At 53.7% G+C, this 19,120-nt stretch overlaps 1 protein-coding gene across 6 annotated transcripts; it reads left to right on the top strand.

Moving 5' to 3' along the window:
- Nucleotides 1-186: 186 nt before the first annotated feature.
- Nucleotides 187-18,620, top strand: LOC110075767 (synaptosomal-associated protein 25). 6 transcript variants are annotated; one of them, XM_072979693.2, is made up of 8 exons: nucleotides 187-207; nucleotides 12,678-12,817; nucleotides 13,272-13,313; nucleotides 13,869-13,917; nucleotides 14,511-14,628; nucleotides 15,067-15,198; nucleotides 16,005-16,146; nucleotides 16,646-18,620. In XM_072979693.2, exons 2-8 carry the CDS (start codon nucleotides 12,746-12,748, stop codon nucleotides 16,712-16,714), a joined length of 624 nt encoding a protein of 207 aa, XP_072835794.1. In that variant the 5' UTR covers nucleotides 187-207; nucleotides 12,678-12,745; the 3' UTR covers nucleotides 16,715-18,620. The 6 variants fall into 6 exon arrangements, with proteins under 6 accessions (XP_072835794.1, XP_020642951.1, XP_020642950.1 ...); XM_020787292.3 differs by lacking the exon at nucleotides 187-207 and adding an exon at nucleotides 3,765-3,925 and having other exon boundaries at nucleotides 12,681-12,817; XM_020787291.3 differs by lacking the exon at nucleotides 187-207 and adding an exon at nucleotides 3,766-3,925.
- The last annotated feature ends 500 nt before the right edge of the window (nucleotides 18,621-19,120 follow it).

The raw sequence follows: 19,120 nt of genomic DNA, 5'->3' as shown, positions 1-19,120 counted from the left end.
TCAGGATGGCAAAAGGGTCCCACCTTCTCCTTTCCAGGAGAGACGGCACAGCAGAGCCAGCCCTGCATGTCCCTGAGCTTTCTGGGCCTGACTGTGCCAACCCGTCCCCTTGGCAGATGGCCTCTCGTGGTGGTTCTTCTAGTGGCTTCAGAGCGTGGCTTCGTCCGGGGAAAGATGGGCAGATCCCTGTTTCTGAGCTGTGAAAAGGTGGGGAAGTGGGTGGCAATAATGCCTCTTGCGGTGCGTAAAGGGGAGGACTCGAACCCACAGCTCCTGAGTCCCAATCCAGCACTCTGCCCACTGCCCGGCACTAGCTCTCCGGTTGCTTCTATGGCGTAGGAGGTGGCTTCCCTCCTCCCCACTGCTTCCCACAACAGTCCTGTGGGGTGGGTTAGGTCATGAGAAGGTGACCGGCTCCATGACTTCCATGGCTCTGCGGGGGCCTAGAAGGGCCTGGATCGACCCCCTGCCTCGGTCCAGCACGGAGGCCACGCCATATCCTTCTGGCAGCTCACCAGGTCTGCTCCAAGCGGGTAGCTGTGTTGGGCGGTTGCAGCAGCAAAGGACGGTCCTTGAAGACCAACCGGTATTCCTTGAGGCAAGCATTTGGGGGTCTGCAGCCCCACCGTTCCCGTAGAGATCCATGGAGTGCCATCTTCCACAGGGGGCCACGCTCCATCCATGGGACGGGACGGGACGGGACGGGCTGCCACCTGGTGAACAGGCCACAGGCACTTGTGCCAAACAAAACCTGTCCTTCTTGCCAGGCCACAAGAGGAGTCTTTGGGAAGAGGCTTCCAGAAATAGCGGCTGCTGCCGATTTGGTGACCTGTTTATTCAGCCCAAGGCTGTGAACGGGCTTAGGAGGTTTGAGGGACAGACAGAGCGAGTGCCTTTTAAAAGTTTCCAGTTGTGCAAGGCAGCGAAGGGGTTTCTTCCCATTTCCTGGCAACTGTGGCTGGGCCAAGACTAGCCTCCAGGCGTGCCAGCCCCCCCCCCCGTCACTCTCTCTCTCTCCCACCCACTCTGTTTTCCCAAAGCTCAGTAGTAGACTCTCAGTAGCAACAAGAACGAAACGGGAGAAGCAAGCATTACCCTTTCACTGCTCGGGTCTCTTGTGCTTTCCACTTGGCTGCCACCCTGCTTCCCCTGGCAGGGAGGGAAAGCCCAGGAAGCCCTTCATGTGGCTGCATCCCCTCTGCACCTTTGGGATTGGAGCTGGGGGTGGGGTGGGGGACTCCTGTCCCGAACAGGGCTGCGGTTGGCATCCATGCACTGCCAGGGGTAGCCAGCAACAACCCTATTTAGCACAATGGGGTATTCAGAGAGTTCTCTGTGTGCTCCCTTGTAAGGGAGAAGGGCCTCATACTCATTTTGAAGATGGGGTGGTGGTGATGCAGATGGAGGCCACCAGAGGGACAGCTTTCTCTTGTTTTCTGAGATTTGCTTTTGAAGTGACTTACAGTCAAATCTATGCAGGAGAAGTTATTTAAAGAGGGAAATATGGGGTTTACATAGCAGCGTCTTCTAGTTTCCAGATAATGGCGACAAAGACTACTGGGTGGACTTAGGGGCTGGTCTCAGACCCAAGATGGGACTTTGACAGAAGTGTGTCTCTGTGTGTTGATACAATGCATCCCCAGAGTCTTCTCTAGTTTGACCCTAGTGGTGCAACACAATAAAATATTGCAATATCTTTTCACAAGAGGCTTGTTCAGAACTCTACTGATTTATTTATTTTTTATCATTATTTTCCAAAACAAATACATCAATACAAAACAATACAAAATACTGACTAACAATCTAAAACCCAGTGCACCCCCATACCCATGGGACCCTTTGGAGTAATTCTTTTCTTATGAACTTATTTTCCAAAATTGTATTGATTGTTGCTTAGGGGCTTTCCCCTTTCCTTTCACTAATACAAATTCAATAAATCTACCCCAAATAGCATAAAAATATTCAAACTTATTTCATCTTTAGATCAGTAATCAATTTGTCATTTAAATGTCCCATACTTCATTATACCAATCTTCTGATATCATGTTTGTCTTTCCAGTATCTAGCTATTAATAATCCAGCACTTGTCATAAAATTAGAAATCAATTCCTTTGAGTAATAATCATGTTTTATATTATCAAAAATTGGCAGCAAAGAAATTTTGAGTTAAATTCAATATCTTTTCCAAATATATCACATATTTCCTTAAAAATCAATTTCCAAAATTTCTGAATCAATTTACTCTCCCACCACATATGATATTGTTGTTTATTGTTTAGTCATTAAGTCATGTCTGACTCCATTACCCCATAGACCAGAGCACACCTGCCTTCCACTGCTTCCCGGAGTTGGGTCAAATTTATGTTGGTAGCTTCAATGACACTGTCCAACCATCTCGTCCTCTGTCATCCCCTTCTCCTCTTGCCTTCAGACTTTCCCAACATCATGGTCTTTTCCAGGGAGTCTTCTCTTCTGATGAGATGGCCAAAGTATTGAAGCCTCAGCTTCAGGATCTGTCCTTCCAGTGAGCACTCAGGGTTGATTTCCTTCAGAACCACGTGCCAATTTCTTCATCACATTTCCAACAGGCCTTAGAATAATCTGAGTTTATTATGTTCATTTTCACTGGAGTCATGTACTACCTTACCGACATTAATCTTAGAACTCTCATCTTTCAAATTTTTATCCAATCCTCTGTTCTAATTTCTGTCTTTAAATCATATTCCCAAATTGATTTCAATCCTTCTGTTTCAATCTCATTTTCCTCCCGATCCAAAATTAGGTAATAAATTTTACTTACTACTCCCTTCTTCAAAGCTTCCTTCTGCTTGTCTTCATGTGATTATTGAAATTGTTCATAATTAGTACATGCTTTACATTTGCCATTAATCCTCAACCATTCATTAGTCCATCTGTCTAATTGGATTTAATTGTTCCATAATAATTTATTAGTTTGACGTTTTGCTATAATCTTCTCCTTCGAACTCATTTTAACCATCAATCTGGCAACTTTTTTATCCTTAAACAAATCAACAAAACCCTTCAAGAACTCTACTGATTTAACCAAAAGATAACGAAGGAAAAGACAGGCCTGGGTGGTTGGTTGGTTGGTCTGTCAAAGTTTGATGAGCAGTTTTAATTCTCCTGGTGAGGCCAGTTTTCCCTCTCTCAATGTTGAGAAGGGATGGTGTGACCAGAATCTGTGTGTGTGTGTGTGTGTGTGTGCGTGTGTGTGTGTGTGTGTGTTTCTCCTCCTCCTCCTCCTCCTCTTCCTCCTCAGGACCTTAATGCAAGCAATGGCCCTAGGTTGCCCCGGTGACAAAGCCTTCTGAGCTGCTGGATTGCCAAGACTTCTCGGTTGCCCCAGGTTACCGAGATGTCCAGGTTGCCTGGGTTACCCTGCCAGGTTACCAAGAGGCTTGGGAGGTGCCGCCCTCCTGCCCTCTTGACACCCTCCCCGGAGGCCCCGATCCCCTGTGGCTCCCTGAAGGTCCACCCCGACTTGCCAGCCGGAGGGTCGCCCGGGAGCCCGCGGCGGGTGCCCTTCGCCATCCCTCCGGGCTCTTGTCCTCTGGTTGCCCCGGCAACCGCATCCCCTGGAGGGAGGGGAGGAGGCCGCCAGAGCGGGTACCACAAGCCCCAAGCAGCGCCTGCCCCGCCCGTACCCTTTCTTCAGCCCGGCGCCAATGAGAGGCTTTCCCCCGCCGCCTTTCGGGCTTCCCGCCCAATGAAGGGGCTTCGGAGGCGGGGCCAGAGCGAGCAGCCACGCCTTTCTTGGATGAGGGGCGTGGCTGGCTCTCCATCCCGAGCGCCGGCTGCTGCCTGGCTCGCTCGCTCGCTCGCTTACTTACTTGGGGTCCGGGAGGAAGCAAAGCCCGGAGTCCGGACCCCGGAGGGGTGAGAGGAAAAGGAGAGGTAACAACAGGTAAAAGTTGGACCGCGGACCGGGGCAAGGAAACCTGGGGATAGCGGGCAGGGCTCCCGGAGCTTTCTTGGAGAAAGTGAGGAGCCCTGGAAACATTTGCGCCCGATCCTGCGCCGGGACGCTGAGCCTAACCGGCAGGGAGAAGGCGCCCGGCGCTCCCGCTCAGCTCTCCGCCACCTGCGAGCGTTTGTGCGCTCCTTGGGGGCGGATTTGCCCGGCTCTCTTCCCCCTCGCTGCGCGGCAACCTGTTGCTGGTGGTTTGGCAACTGCGCAAGTTTTTCTCCGGCTGCGTCTCTCCCTAAGGGCAGAAGGGTGTGGGTGGGAAGGGGACGTCCATGGGATTCCCATCCAAGAAGGAGAGGGGAAAGGAAGGGAAGGAGAAGCCCGGGGGGCTCCCGCGAGGGTCCCGCGTCGTCGGTCTGGAGAGGGTCTCGGTCTGCGGAGAAGCAGGGAGCGGCAGGGCGTCTCCGGGGTCGGGGGTGGGTGGGTGCGCGGTCTCCCCGTTGTTTCTGGAAGGACGTTTTGGCTCCAGTGGTGGCGGCGGGGGGGGGAGAGAGGCTGGGGGAGAATAGGAACCTTGGGGAGGGGTCTGCAGCAAGAGGAGATGCTGAGGCGGGCCGTCCCCAGCCTTTTGCAACCCCCCCCCCCCGGCTTGGACCCAAAAGCTTTTCTTTGCAACCTGAGTCCTCCTGCAAGTTTGAGGAATTAAAGGTGCATCAAGTCGTTCCTGGCCTTTCCTTAGCGAGCTTCCTACTGTGAACATCGAGGCCTGGCACAGGTACTCCTTATCTTTTGTTTACTACATCAGTGTCCCAACTTTCCTGTAATATTCTCTCTGTCATCCCCTTAACCTTGCAAGGCAGTTGGGGGGCGGGGTGGGGGTGGGGCAGGAGGGAGGGAGTGAAAGGTCCCCTCTCAGTCAGACCGTTTTTTCCTGGTTCATTGGGAACTTGAACTCAGATCTCCCAGTTTCCAGCAGCCAAAGGCTTTAACTAGAACTGTTGGATAGATAGCTCAGTGGTTTAGGTCTCTGGTTATGAAACCAGAGGCTGGGAATTTGATTCCCCCTTGATGCCTGCTTGACAGGAGCCGGACTCGATGAATCATAGGGTTACTTCCAGTTTTGCAGTTCTGAGGCGCTGGTTGCAGTAGTAGTAGTTACCATTATTGCCCCTTTCCAGGGAGAGGCTTCTACATGACTGACAGGCAGAAGGTACCCCTTTTTTCCTTCTTTCCTGGTGGAATCATTCTAGCATTTCTGCCCCACCCTTGAAGGTTCCAGACTGGCCCTACGCTTTGAAAGGCTGTTGTTCTGGAGACATATTTAGGGTAAAGGTTCATTGGTCTCTTGTCTTGCAGCTCCTTTGCTCCTCCGACAAGCTTTGGTTTTACATGGTTTGTAACTGATCTCTTGTATTGTGTGCATCACAGTTAGAATGAAGCGTGCTTGAAAATAAGTGCCGATCAAGGACCTTCACTCTGTTGAGTACATTCTACTTACTTCCCTTCATTGATGCCTTTCCCCCCCCAACCCCTCCATTTTCAGAAGGTGTACCTCAGCAGTCTGCATTTTAAGTGCGTAGAAATCTTTATCGCAGAACCTGCAACACTGAGGTGTGAAGGCAATCCATGTGTTTCATTTTTTTTTTTTTGTTATATTTGGCAACCTCACATTCTGGGCATTGTGGCCACAACAGAGGCAACTATAGATGACTCTTGGCAAGTTGGAAATTAACCATGCTATGCAAAACAGTGTTGAACAGAGCTCTGCCATATTTTTTCTACATCTGGATAGTAATCCAGGGAAGAGCTGGGCTGCGGGTGTGGCCCTTCCCTGCCTCTGGACTGCATGGGAAAGGCACCTGAAGTGCCTGTTTGGGAGCAAAGGTGTGCGCCCCTTTAGCCTTACCTGTGGACTGAATGGGAAAGGCACCTGAAATGCCTGTTTGGGAGCAAAGGCGTGCGCCTCTTTGGCCTTGCCTCTGGACTGCATGGGAAAGGCACCTGAAGTGCCTGTTTGGGAGCAAAGGCGTGCGCCTCTTTGGCCTTGCCTCTGGACTGCATGGGAAAGGCACCTGAAGTGCCTGTTTGGGAGCAAAGGCATGCGCCTCTTTGGCCTTGCCTCTGGACTGCATGGGAAAGGCACCTGAAGTGCCTGTTTGGGAGCAAAGGCGTGCGCCCCTTTAGCCTTACCTGTGGACTGAATGGGAAAGGCACCTGAAGTGCCTGTTTGGGAGCAAAGGCATACGCCTCTTTGGCCTTGCCTCTGGACTGCATGGGAAAGGCACCTGAAGTGCCTGTTTGGGAGCAAAGGCGTGCGCCTCTTTGGCCTTGCCTCTGGACTGCATGGGAAAGGCACCTGAAGTGCCTGTTTGGGAGCAAAGGCGTGCGCCTCTTTGGCCTTGCCTCTGGACTGCATGGGAAAGGCACCTGAAGTGCCTGTTTGGGAGCAAAGGCGTGCGCCTCTTTGGCCTTGCCTCTGGACTGCATGGGAAAAGCACCTGAAGTGCCTGTTTGGGAGCAAAGGCGTGCGCCTCTTTGGCCTTGCCTCTGGACTGCATGGGAAAGGCACCTGAAGTGCCTGTTTGGGAGCAAAGGCGTGCGCCTCTTTGGCCTTGCCTCTGGACTGCATGGGAAAGGCACCTGAAGTGCCTGTTTGGGAGCAAAGGCTGCGCCTCTTTGGCCTTGCCTCTGAACTGCATGGGAAAGGCACCTGAAGTGCCTGTTTGGGAGCAAAGGCATGCGCCTCTTTGGCCTTGCCTCTGGACTGCATGGGAAAGGCACCTGAAGTGCCTGTTTGGGAGCAAAGGCGTGCGCCCCTTTAGCCTTACCTGTGGACTGAATGGGAAAGGCACCTGAAGTGCCTGTTTGGGAGCAAAGGCATACGCCTCTTTGGCCTTGCCTCTGGACTGCATGGGAAAGGCACCTGAAGTGCCTGTTTGGGAGCAAAGGCGTGCGCCTCTTTGGCCTTGCCTCTGGACTGCATGGGAAAGGCACCTGAAGTGCCTGTTTGGGAGCAAAGGCGTGCGCCTCTTTGGCCTTGCCTCTGGACTGCATGGGAAAGGCACCTGAAGTGCCTGTTTGGGAGCAAAGGCGTGCGCCTCTTTGGCCTTGCCTCTGGACTGCATAGGAAAAGCACCTGAAGTGCCTGTTTGGGAGCAAAGGCGTGCGCCTCTTTGGCCTTGCCTCTGGACTGCATGGGAAAGGCACCTGAAGTGCCTGTTTGAGAGCAAAGGCTGCGCCTCTTTGGCCTTGCCTCTGGACTGCATGGGAAAGGCACCTGAAGTGCCTGTTTGGGAGCAAAGGCGTGCGCCTCTTTGGCCTTGCCTCTGGACTGCATGGGAAAGGCACCTGAAGTGCCTGTTTGGGAGCAAAGGCGTGCGCCTCTTTGGCCTTGCCTCTGGACTGCATGGGAAAGGCACCTGAAGTGCCTGTTTGGGAGCAAAGGCGTGCGCCTCTTTGGCCTTGCCTCTGGACTGCATAGGAAAAGCACCTGAAGTGCCTGTTTGGGAGCAAAGGCGTGCGCCTCTTTGGCCTTGCCTCTGGACTGCATGGGAAAGGCACCTGAAGTGCCTGTTTGGGAGCAAAGGCTGCGCCTCTTTGGCCTTGCCTCTGAACTGCATGGGAAAGGCACCTGAAGTGCCTGTTTGGGAGCAAAGGCATGCGCCTCTTTGGCCTTGCCTCTGGACTGCATGGGAAAGGCACCTGAAGTGCCTGTTTGGGAGCAAAGGCGTGCGCCCCTTTAGCCTTACCTGTGGACTGAATGGGAAAGGCACCTGAAGTGCCTGTTTGGGAGCAAAGGCATACGCCTCTTTGGCCTTGCCTCTGGACTGCATGGGAAAGGCACCTGAAGTGCCTGTTTGGAAGCAAAGGCGTGCGCCTCTTTGGCCTTGCCTCTGGACTGCATGGGAAAGGCACCTGAAGTGCCTGTTTGGGAGCAAAGGCGTGCGCCTCTTTGGCCTTGCCTCTGGACTGCATGGGAAAGGCACCTGAAGTGCCTGTTTGGGAGCAAAGGCGTGCGCCTCTTTGGCCTTGCCTCTGGACTGCATGGGAAAAGCACCTGAAGTGCCTGTTTGGGAGCAAAGGCGTGCGCCTCTTTGGCCTTGCCTCTGGACTGCATGGGAAAGGCACCTGAAGTGCCTGTTTGGGAGCAAAGGCGTGCGCCTCTTTGGCCTTGCCTCTGGACTGCATGGGAAAGGCACCTGAAGTGCCTGTTTGGGAGCAAAGGCTGCGCCTCTTTGGCCTTGCCTCTGGACTGCATGGGAAAGGCACCTGAAGTGCCTGTTTGGGAGCAAAGGCATGCGCCTCTTTGGCCTTGCCTCTGGACTGCATGGGAAAGGCACCTGAAGTGCCTGTTTGGGAGCAAAGGCGTGCGCCCCTTTAGCCTTACCTGTGGACTGAATGGGAAAGGCACCTGAAGTGCCTGTTTGGGAGCAAAGGCATACGCCTCTTTGGCCTTGCCTCTGGACTGCATGGGAAAGGCACCTGAAGTGCCTGTTTGGGAGCAAAGGCGTGCGCCTCTTTGGCCTTGCCTCTGGACTGCATGGGAAAGGCACCTGAAGTGCCTGTTTGGGAGCAAAGGCGTGCGCCTCTTTGGCCTTGCCTCTGGACTGCATGGGAAAGGCACCTGAAGTGCCTGTTTGGGAGCAAAGGCGTGCGCCTCTTTGGCCTTGCCTCTGGACTGCATGGGAAAAGCACCTGAAGTGCCTGTTTGGGAGCAAAGGCGTGCGCCTCTTTGGCCTTGCCTCTGGACTGCATGGGAAAGGCACCTGAAGTGCCTGTTTGGGAGCAAAGGCGTGCCCCTCTTTGGCCTTGCCTCTGGACTGCATGGGAAAGGCACCTGAAGTGCCTGTTTGGGAGCAAAGGCTGCGCCTCTTTGGCCTTGCCTCTGAACTGCATGGGAAAGGCACCTGAAGTGCCTGTTTGGGAGCAAAGGCATGCGCCTCTTTGGCCTTGCCTCTGGACTGCATGGGAAAGGCACCTGAAGTGCCTGTTTGGGAGCAAAGGCGTGCGCCCCTTTAGCCTTACCTGTGGACTGAATGGGAAAGGCACCTGAAGTGCCTGTTTGGGAGCAAAGGCATACGCCTCTTTGGCCTTGCCTCTGGACTGCATGGGAAAGGCACCTGAAGTGCCTGTTTGGGAGCAAAGGCGTGCGCCTCTTTGGCCTTGCCTCTGGACTGCATGGGAAAGGCACCTGAAGTGCCTGTTTGGGAGCAAAGGCGTGCGCCTCTTTGGCCTTGCCTCTGGACTGCATGGGAAAGGCACCTGAAGTGCCTGTTTGGGAGCAAAGGCGTGCGCCTCTTTGGCCTTGCCTCTGGACTGCATAGGAAAAGCACCTGAAGTGCCTGTTTGGGAGCAAAGGCGTGCGCCTCTTTGGCCTTGCCTCTGGACTGCATGGGAAAGGCACCTGAAGTGCCTGTTTGGGAGCAAAGGCTGCGCCTCTTTGGCCTTGCCTCTGGACTGCATGGGAAAGGCACCTGAAGTGCCTGTTTGGGAGCAAAGGCGTGCGCCTCTTTGGCCTTGCCTCTGGACTGCATGGGAAAGGCACCTGAAGTGCCTGTTTGGGAGCAAAGGCGTGCGCTTCTTTGGCCTTGCCTCTGGACTGCATGGGAAAGGCACCTGAAGTGCCTGTTTGGGAGCAAAGGCGTGCGCCTCTTTGGCCTTGCCTCTGGACTGCATAGGAAAAGCACCTGAAGTGCCTGTTTGGGAGCAAAGGCGTGCGCCTCTTTGGCCTTGCCTCTGGACTGCATGGGAAAGGCACCTGAAGTGCCTGTTTGGGAGCAAAGGCTGCGCCTCTTTGGCCTTGCCTCTGAACTGCATGGGAAAGGCACCTGAAGTGCCTGTTTGGGAGCAAAGGCATGCGCCTCTTTGGCCTTGCCTCTGGACTGCATGGGAAAGGCACCTGAAGTGCCTGTTTGGGAGCAAAGGCGTGCGCCCCTTTAGCCTTACCTGTGGACTGAATGGGAAAGGCACCTGAAGTGCCTGTTTGGGAGCAAAGGCATACGCCTCTTTGGCCTTGCCTCTGGACTGCATGGGAAAGGCACCTGAAGTGCCTGTTTGGGAGCAAAGGCGTGCGCCTCTTTGGCCTTGCCTCTGGACTGCATGGGAAAGGCACCTGAAGTGCCTGTTTGGGAGCAAAGGCGTGCGCCTCTTTGGCCTTGCCTCTGGACTGCATGGGAAAGGCACCTGAAGTGCCTGTTTGGGAGCAAAGGCGTGCGCCTCTTTGGCCTTGCCTCTGGACTGCATGGGAAAAGCACCTGAAGTGCCTGTTTGGGAGCAAAGGCGTGCGCCTCTTTGGCCTTGCCTCTGGACTGCATGGGAAAGGCACCTGAAGTGCCTGTTTGGGAGCAAAGGCGTGCGCCTCTTTGGCCTTGCCTCTGGACTGCATGGGAAAGGCACCTGAAGTGCCTGTTTGGGAGCAAAGGCTGCGCCTCTTTGGCCTTGCCTCTGAACTGCATGGGAAAGGCACCTGAAGTGCCTGTTTGGGAGCAAAGGCATGCGCCTCTTTGGCCTTGCCTCTGGACTGCATGGGAAAGGCACCTGAAGTGCCTGTTTGGGAGCAAAGTCGTGCGCCCTTTTAGCCTTACCTGTGGACTGAATGGGAAAGGCACCTGAAGTGCCTGTTTGGGAGCAAAGGCATACGCCTCTTTGGCCTTGCCTCTGGACTGCATGGGAAAGGCACCTGAAGTGCCTGTTTGGGAGCAAAGGCGTGCGCCTCTTTGGCCTTGCCTCTGGACTGCATGGGAAAGGCACCTGAAGTGCCTGTTTGGGAGCAAAGGTGTGCGCCTCTTTGGCCTTGCCTCTGGACTGTATGGGAAAGGCACCTGAAGTGCCTGTTTGGGAGCAAAGGCGTGCGCCCCTTTAGCCTTACCTGTGGACTGCATGGGAAAGGCACCTGAAGTGCCTGTTTGGGAGCAAAGGTGTGCGCCTCTTTGGCCTTGCCTCTGGACTGTATGGGAAAGGCACCTGAAGTGCCTGTTTGGGAGCAAAGGCGTGCGCCCCTTTAGCCTTACCTGTGGACTGCATGGGAAAGGCACCTGAAGTGCCTGTTTGGGAGCAAAGGTGTGCACCTCTTTGGCCTTGCCTCTGGACTGCATGGGAAAGGCACCTGAAGTGCCTGTTTGGGAGCAAAGGCGTGCACCTCTTTGGCCTTGCCTCTGGACTGCATGGGAAAGGCACCTGAAGTGTCTGTTTGGGAGCAAAGGTGTGCGCCTCTTTTGCCTTGCCTCTGGAGGCACCAAAAGGCGACATTGCTTTTAGTCCTCTGTGCTTCTTGAGGCTGGGGAAACAGAACCATGTAGGAATCCTGGGCCCCAATCCCGTAAGGCTTCAATGGCACTCAGGCAAGGTTCTGCACAGGGGTTATTTTTGGAGGGGGGCATCCCAGGGGCCCCTCCTGGACCAAATGACCGCCCCGCCCTCACCCACGTTCCCTGTGGGCCCGAGGCTGTGCCAGTTCCCTGCTGGGCAGGCAGAGCTTGTGCGGACAACAGCTCCCAGAAATCTCCGGCCAGCACAAGCAGAGGGATTTGTAGCACAAGAGGGAATTTTCTGGAGCTCTCCTGGTACATCCCACATTTGGTGAAAAATAAAAGGTATAAATACATTTTCTTGGTGCCGTTGAAGGAGGCTTGGTATGTGTGTGTGTAGAGAAGTGTGAGGTGTTCTCCAGAACACCTCTTCCCTTTCTGCACACATCGCAAAGCAACAGTTCTGTGGGCTGTCAAAGCAGCCTCAGGTGGAAAGCCAGTCTTCTTCTGAGAAGGACAATAAAGCCACCCCAGCAAAAGGGCTCCTCAGATGTGCTGCTTTTTTTCAATTTAATCTTGCAAGGAGGCCTTTTAACTTCACAAGGCATGTTGGCCATCTCCCCCTCCCCCAGTCTGGCAGGGGTCTACCTCTCCCCCCCCCCCCGTGTGGGATGTTGCCAGCAAGTAATTTCCAGCATCTCCTGGTAACTCCTAAACCCATATGCATAACCTTCCTTTTCCTTCTCCCATCCCCTCCTTCACTTTGCTGGCAGAAGTGTCCCTCCTCCCCCTCCTGCAACCCTCCCCCTTCTTTGCTGATAAAAATAAATGCACACAAAGCCCCTGTTTTTAATATGCATTAATTCAGCAAACAATGTAGAGCCACAGCAGGTGGGTGGCACTTCCTTCTCCTGAGGAGCAGGCAGATGCCCTTTTCAGGCATAATAATTGTATGGTTTGGAAAGGATGGAGAGCCAGAGCAGAAACAAGAGGCACAGCGTGGGGGCAGGAAAGTTGTGGCAGAATCTGCCCATCCTAGATTTGATTTTCCCCCTGGGTAGGAGTGTCCACGAGAAGAGTAATAAAAGATCCACGACCAAGGTTTAGTAGATCAAGAAAGAAGAGCTGGCTGGGCTCTGCAGACAAAGCTCCCTGTGGTGCCCGGAAGACGGGTCACTGTCTTCTGCCCTCGGGGTTTTTAAGAGGCTCCTGGACAAAGGGCTTGGAGTGGATAGAGATGGTGGGTCTCTCAAAATGTGCTTGGTGAGTAGATCGGAATCTCAGTTTCGTTTTGTTTTTGAATCAGGTTTTTGGTCCTTGTTCCTGTGAAGGTACATTTTACGCAGGGTTAGCAATTCTCGGCCAGTAAAGTTGGTGGCGGCCGGGGAAGAGTGGGGCTTTCGTATCGCTGCTCCTGGCAAAATTAAATAAAGAACTGTACAAAAACAAAAGAATCATGCTGAGGAATAAAGAAGGTACATTTACTTGCCCCACTTTTCCAGAAGGAGACTTTGGAGTTCTCCATACAGGCCCAGCTGCCCCACTTGGCTTTTCTGCTTAAGATCTCAAGATGGCAGCCAACGGCGTGGCGGGATCTGGTTTAGAAAACCTTGAGCAGCGCGTCCATCAGATCAACCATGAGGTCAGTCGTGTGCCTTTGGACACCAGTACTGGGTGAGGCTGATGAGATTCGTGTCCACAATGTCTGAATGATGCCACCTGAGCCACTGCGAGTGGCTGACTGAGCCCTCCCAGAGGGACAGAGAGGATCTCCATCCAAATGGTTAGAAGTCCCTGACCGTCCGGAGGGTCTCCCCCTCTTTGGGGCTGGGGGCTGGGTTTTCTCTCCGCCAAAATGCTCCGTTATAGATAGATTGCTGAACCAAATGGACTGAACAGGTCTGGGGGATGATCCAAAGATGGGAGAAGTTTCGGCTCTGGCAGAACCTCTCCATTTGGCAAGCTAGAGCCCTGCAGTTTTGACAGAAAGCCAGGGGGCCTCCGCTGAAGCTCGGCTGGGGTGGGGTGGCTGATGGGGAAGCCCCGGCTGCCCTCTGCCAATAATGCCTTCTGGTTCTTTCTCCCTCCCTCCCCAGTCTTTGGAGAGCACCCTGCGGATGCTGCAGTATATCGAGAAGGTAAGGAACCAGCCAGGGCAAAAGGTCTCTTCCGGCCTCTTCCACGCCCGGGTTGGTTGGCCACAGCCTGTCCAGGGGAGCGGGGACTCTCCTCCTCTGAAGGCTGGCCTGTGACGTAGGCGAGGAGGTGGCCCATCTCGGCCGGCAGGCTCATCTCCCTCCTCCTTGGTGTCCCACTGCCTGTTCCTTGGCGAGGGCACCGGGAAGTCTGCTTTGGAATTCAGGCTCTTTCGGCAAGGGTGGATGTATGGCAGGAGGCTTCTACCTAAACATGGGGAGCAGGTCTTCAGGCTGTAATCCCGTCTGTCTTGGGTATGTTTCGCATGCAGTTTATTTTCTTGGCTCTTGTTTTCTAGAGCACATGCGTTTTGAGCTGGGCACTCACAAAACATGATTTATAGGGATTCCTTGATGAAGAATCCATTTTGGGAAAAAGTTGAGAATTTCCTCTGGGCTGGTCACCTGGCTCTTGTGTGTGATCTCTCTCAGACTCCCACAGATTGTTTAGAAATGGCTCAAATGCACTTTTGCCCTTTTCTGTTTTTTTTCCAACAGAGCAAAGATGCTGGAATTCAGACTTTGGTCATGCTGGACGATCAGGGAGGTAAGGCTCGAGGCTTGTGCCTGGTGTAGCAGCGCTCACGTAGACCTCCTTCCACGTTCAAAATCACCCCTGGCCCTGCCAACCATGCCCCTCACACCTGGGAGGAAAGTCTCCCTGTTTGCCTTGCCTCTGCTAAACCAGAGACAGGATTTTCAGGATTCTGGGAGTTGTATTGGGGGCTGGATCTGTGTGTGGGCTGGAAGGGGAGGCCAGAGAGCATGTTCATATGCATGCATGCGTGTGTGTGCACGGGGGGGGGGAGGTTACCATGTGCGAATGCTCCTGGTCCTTTCAAACAGGGGCCTCTGGTAAAGAGCAGCACATCTCAGGAAGACGGGGGCCCTTGCTTTTACAAGTGCCTCGAGAATCATCAAGTCCCACCAGCTGACGAAGCAGGAAAGCAGGGGTAGGGGGAAGGATGGGAGGTGAATTCTGGGGTGGGTGGGGGTGTGCACACATGCCCAGCAGAGGGATTCCCCCTACCGCCCCTCCCCTGTCCAGAAGTGGCCGGGAATGTCCAGGAAGGTGCCTGTTGGGTTCCCTCCAGAGGCAGAGGCCCACAGGCGGTGTCTCTTCCCTCTCTTCCTGCTCAGAGCAGCTGGACCGGATTGAGGATGGTTTGGACCAGATCATCCAAGACATGAAGGAGGCAGAGAAGAACCTCACGGACATGGGCCAGTGCTGTGGCCTTTTTGCCTGTCCTTGCGCCAAGTAAGTCTCTCTGTGGAAATGGAGGAAAGAAGCTCCTTTTCAGACCAGCTGCTGGAGCAGGTTCGAGGCCGTGGTTTGCCGCAGGGTCCTCTGGGAAGTTGATGGAAAGGGTGTGAAGGCAATAGGGACCACCTTTACTATAGCCTGGAAATTAAGATGTGCACTAGATACAGAGAGTACATTACTGCCTCCCCCAGCATCGCATCAGTTGTTCCAAGGTAGACTGCCTTGAAGGAAGGAGGCTTTTCAACAGTTCTCCTATATGATGAATAGTTGCTGACTTGGTTTTCCTTTGTGAATTTGACTTTCCCCATCAGGCCCCCAAATGGAGGGCTTTCACAGATCTTCCCTCCCCTCCGGACTCTCCTTTCCCAGCAAGATACAAGTAACTTCACCTGTTGAATTCCTATCTGCCCGTGTGTTCTTTCTTGAAAATAGGTTAAAGAGCTCAAAAGCCCTCGAGGCCAGTAAGGCGGCAGCCGGCAGCACCGAGGAAAACGTGGTCTCTCGGCAGCCCTGCATGGTGGCTGATGGGAACCAAATGGTGATGAGTGGCCCATTCATTCCACGGTAAGGAAAGAGGAGTGTGTGTGTGTGTGTGTAAACATCTCTGACTTACAATGCCATCATTCCCAGCCTGAAGGGTGATGGGAACAAGCATCCTCAATACCCTCATCAATCCTTTCTTTCTCTCCCCGCCACTGAACAAAAAACTGTAAGCAAAATGAAAGTTGAACCTGAGAAACCTCTCTTTTGAAACAGAGTTGGAACTCAAGGGTTTATTGGAAATGTTTTTCTTGCAGCTCAGGAGCATAACTGTTATTTTTCAGGAAATTTATACTCTTGCTGTTTCTTTTTATTATTATTTGCAAGGGTATATATTTTACATAGCAGTTTCTCTCTTCCAAAAAGTGGTTCTGTGCTTCCTTGTCATTTCTGTAGAATTTTAAACAATTTGTAAAGGTCGCCTTTTAGCACATGAAAGAGAAATGACCCTGCCCATGTTTTCTGAATGAATTCCTCTTCTGAGCAAGTCCGATCGCCTAATCAGGCAGAGAGGCAACAGGGAGCTTTTGCTTCATCCAAGCATGTCTAACGGGGAGATGTGAGAGAATCAGCCGTGGCTGGCAGGGAGGAAGCAGAGGGCTGGACACCCACCTCTATGTGAGGCAGCTTTAGGCATTTTAGGGAGCCTTCCTCCCCTCCCTCCCTCCCTCCCTCCCTCATATCTGGATCAAAGCAAACTAGGGAGAATGGACAGGCAGCCCCCGGGGTGGGGGTGGGGAGGAGTCCCATCACTTTGGAGGGCGTCAGGTTCACCTTGGCACCAGTCACCCCCTTCCCAGGTAGTTTTACCTGTGTTTTCATTCTTGCAGGAAAACAAATGATGTGGAGGAAGAGATTGAGCAGAATCTGATCCAGGTGGAGAGTATGCTGAGCAACCTGCGCAGTATGGCCATGGACGTGAGCAATGAAATCGACATCCAGAACAAGCAGGTGGAGAACATTCGGGAGAAGGTGAGAGCGGGGGATCCAGTGGTGGGCAGAGAAGGGAGAGGCGAGCAGAGAGGACAAGGGCGATCAAGCCTCCGGTCCAGACGGGCAAAGCCCTCCCTATTCTGGCCTTGCCTCTTTGACCTAAAAGAGACCAGCGGGCCTCCTCCCTCCTCCTTGGCTGTTCCCCAGCCTCCGCTTTTAACAGAAACAGAAAAGCAGCACCAAGAGGGGAGACCAGGGGACCGTCCGTTGAATCCTCTTGCCAAGTCCTGCCTGGCACTCTTGGGGCAGCTTGGACTACAACTCTCATCATTCCCAGCCAGCTGGTGGGGATGGGAGTTCTAGCCTGGCCCAGAGGGAGAGCTGTTTGGGCCTCAGCTGCCTACTTTTGGACAGGCGGCCAAGCCAGGCCTGGTGCTGAAACGGCTGTGCGGTCAGTCGGTCAGAGGGAGGGTGGCCAGCCTCTCCTGCTGAACCCTCCCCTATCCCCTCCCCCTCCCCCTTTTCCTTTCTTCCCCAGGCCATCGCTAACGTGGTTAGCATCAACGAAGCCAACAACCAGACCACCAAGATGCTGAAGAAGGCCTGAATCACCCTCTGGCTCCTCTTGCCCCCCCCTCCAAACACCCCACCACCACCCAGCTTCTTCCAGCCGATCTCCAGCATGGATTGAGTCCAACAGAGCCCATTTCCATCATGTTCTGCCTTTGGAAACCCATCCATTTCCAGAAGAAGCCCGTTTGCCTGCCGGTGGGTAAAATGGCAACGGAGGTGCATTGAGCTGCAGCCCAAAACAGATTAGCCCTGTTGAAGGCCTCTATCCCTCAATCCTGTGTGCAGGCCAGGATTCCGACACCCCCCCACCCCCACCCCCCGTGCAAGAGGGTGTTGCCAGCTTGGTTTCTCCAGGCCTTCCTTCCTCCATCTGGAAGGACACACACAGACAGACAGACAGACACCCCCCTTGATGCTTTGCAGCCCCCAATTCCCAAAGACACCTCAGCCTGCATGAATGGCTGGCCAGCCAGGCTGACTGGAGGGACCCAGGCTCATTCCTCCCTGGAGGAGACTCAATGAGGCCATTGGGGCTTTGATCCATTATCATGACTCCATGAAATGGCCTCATTGATTTCCCTGGCTCCATTTCTCAAACTGACTGAGTCTGGATCCAGACCATAATTCTTAGGCAGGTCTGTTCTGCTATGAGTTTCTGCCACTCCATCTTAGGGCTGCCCCCCTCCCCCAGTTGGCCTTGTGGGTCAAAAAAGCCTCCAAAGGGGAGGCAGAAATTGTGATTCTGTTTAATAAATGGGAAGCCTCCCGCCTCCCCTCCCTCTTGTCCTCCTCCCGACAGCTGCCACACCCTCTGGTGGGACTGAGGCCCAGAGCCTCGCTTTCTCCCAGGATCCGTCCCTCTCTCCCTGGCATCTTCTGTTAAAAGCATCAGGGGGCTGGCCATGGCAGCATTAGGGATGCTGAATGGGGGCTGGGGGGGGAAGAGAACCTTCCCTGGCACAGATCCTGGGGAGACGGGGTGGGGTGGGGTGCTGGCCAGAGCAGGGGGTGCTGATGAAAAGGCAGCCCACCTGGCTGGCTTCAAGGCAAGTTGCCACCGTTTAGCTTTTGACCTGTCTGTTTTCACTCGTTGTGATTCTAAATGTTTATGGTGACCAAATGGGGTGTCTGTTTTCTTCAAAAAAAGATACACTTTTTAAAGTACATGTGAATCTTTTTGTTTGTTTGTTTAAAATGGTAAATGGTTCCTGTTCCTGTATGCTCCTGCTAGTTTGTGGTTGCTAAACAGTTCTAGGTTTAGCAGTTCTCCAGCCGCCGCCCCCCCCCCAGCCTTGCACCCCTGGTTCTCTCTGCTGAGTCCTTAAAAGGGGGGAGCAGTAGAGATAGCTCAGCTACAGGGTTGCCAAGGGAGCTGCTTCCTGGTCACCTCTGTGCCCCCCCCCCCGGCTCGCTGTTCTTGGCCTGCAAGGTTTGGAGCCGTTCAAACCAAAAGAGGAAACCCCGCCGGGCAGGCAAAAGAGAGGCGCCAGCTGGTTTTGGAACTCCGACAGCCAAGCAAGCACTTTGGAGCCAGGAGATGCTGCCCATCAGAGGCCGAGGTGCCCATCATTTGAACCCTGGGCCCGGCACGGCCCCGAGACAAACTGGCATGGCTGGGGAGTGTGAATCTGGATGTGCGGCTCCTTCGGATCTATCCAAGTACCGCTGACATAAAAGACTGGCCCAACCGGATGCTCTGGGGCTTCCTCACAGAGCCCTCTCTGCTCCACTAGCATGACCGACCGAACCCCCCTTGTGTGTCTTGAACACAGGACAGCCAGCGGGTGGAATTGCCACACCTTTGCATTTCAGTGTTTTCGGCGTCTCGGCTTTTGCTGTCTCCAAGGGAAATATGGGATATGTATGACATTCTGGTGTGCTTTGATTGTTTTTAATGTCAACATGCAACAACAGTGAACATTAAATCTTCTTGTCAATTATCACGTCTGGAAGTTTAAAAAAAATTAATGGATACAATGCAGTTCATTCCAATTAGAGTTTCTGCTACATGAAGAAATAATTTATCCAAGCAGGTCGTCCTTTTCCCCAGAACGAGGCTTACTCTTGTTTCTATTTCTCCTCAGTAAGTAGGTTTAATTAATTCAGTTAAGGACACAATCTCAATTTCCCATCCAGGAATTACAAAACAGATCTGCTTTCCCCCTCTGAGCTGAACCACTGTCCGGACCACCAGGTCTTCTGAGAGGCCATGGCCGGCCCCCCTCCCTCCCTCCCTCCAAGGAGGCGTGGGGATGCTCTGCCTTCCCTTGGTCCCCCACGGGGGGGGGGGTCGGGCTCTCCATGGGGGCCAGCCATGTGGGCGCAGGGGTGGGGTGGGGCTGTCCGGGGTGGGAGCTGCCCTGCCCGGTTGTGCGTCTCAACCACCTCGTATACATTAAGGGGTTTTATAGGTTCTTGCTCTGCCCTGGGACCTCGTGAG

This window comes from Pogona vitticeps, chromosome 9 (genome assembly GCF_051106095.1).
Source record: "Pogona vitticeps strain Pit_001003342236 chromosome 9, PviZW2.1, whole genome shotgun sequence".
Taxonomy (NCBI): Eukaryota; Metazoa; Chordata; class Lepidosauria; order Squamata; family Agamidae; genus Pogona; species Pogona vitticeps.
Note: the sequence above shows the minus strand (reverse complement) of the source record. Positions and strands in the feature narration are given on the sequence as shown.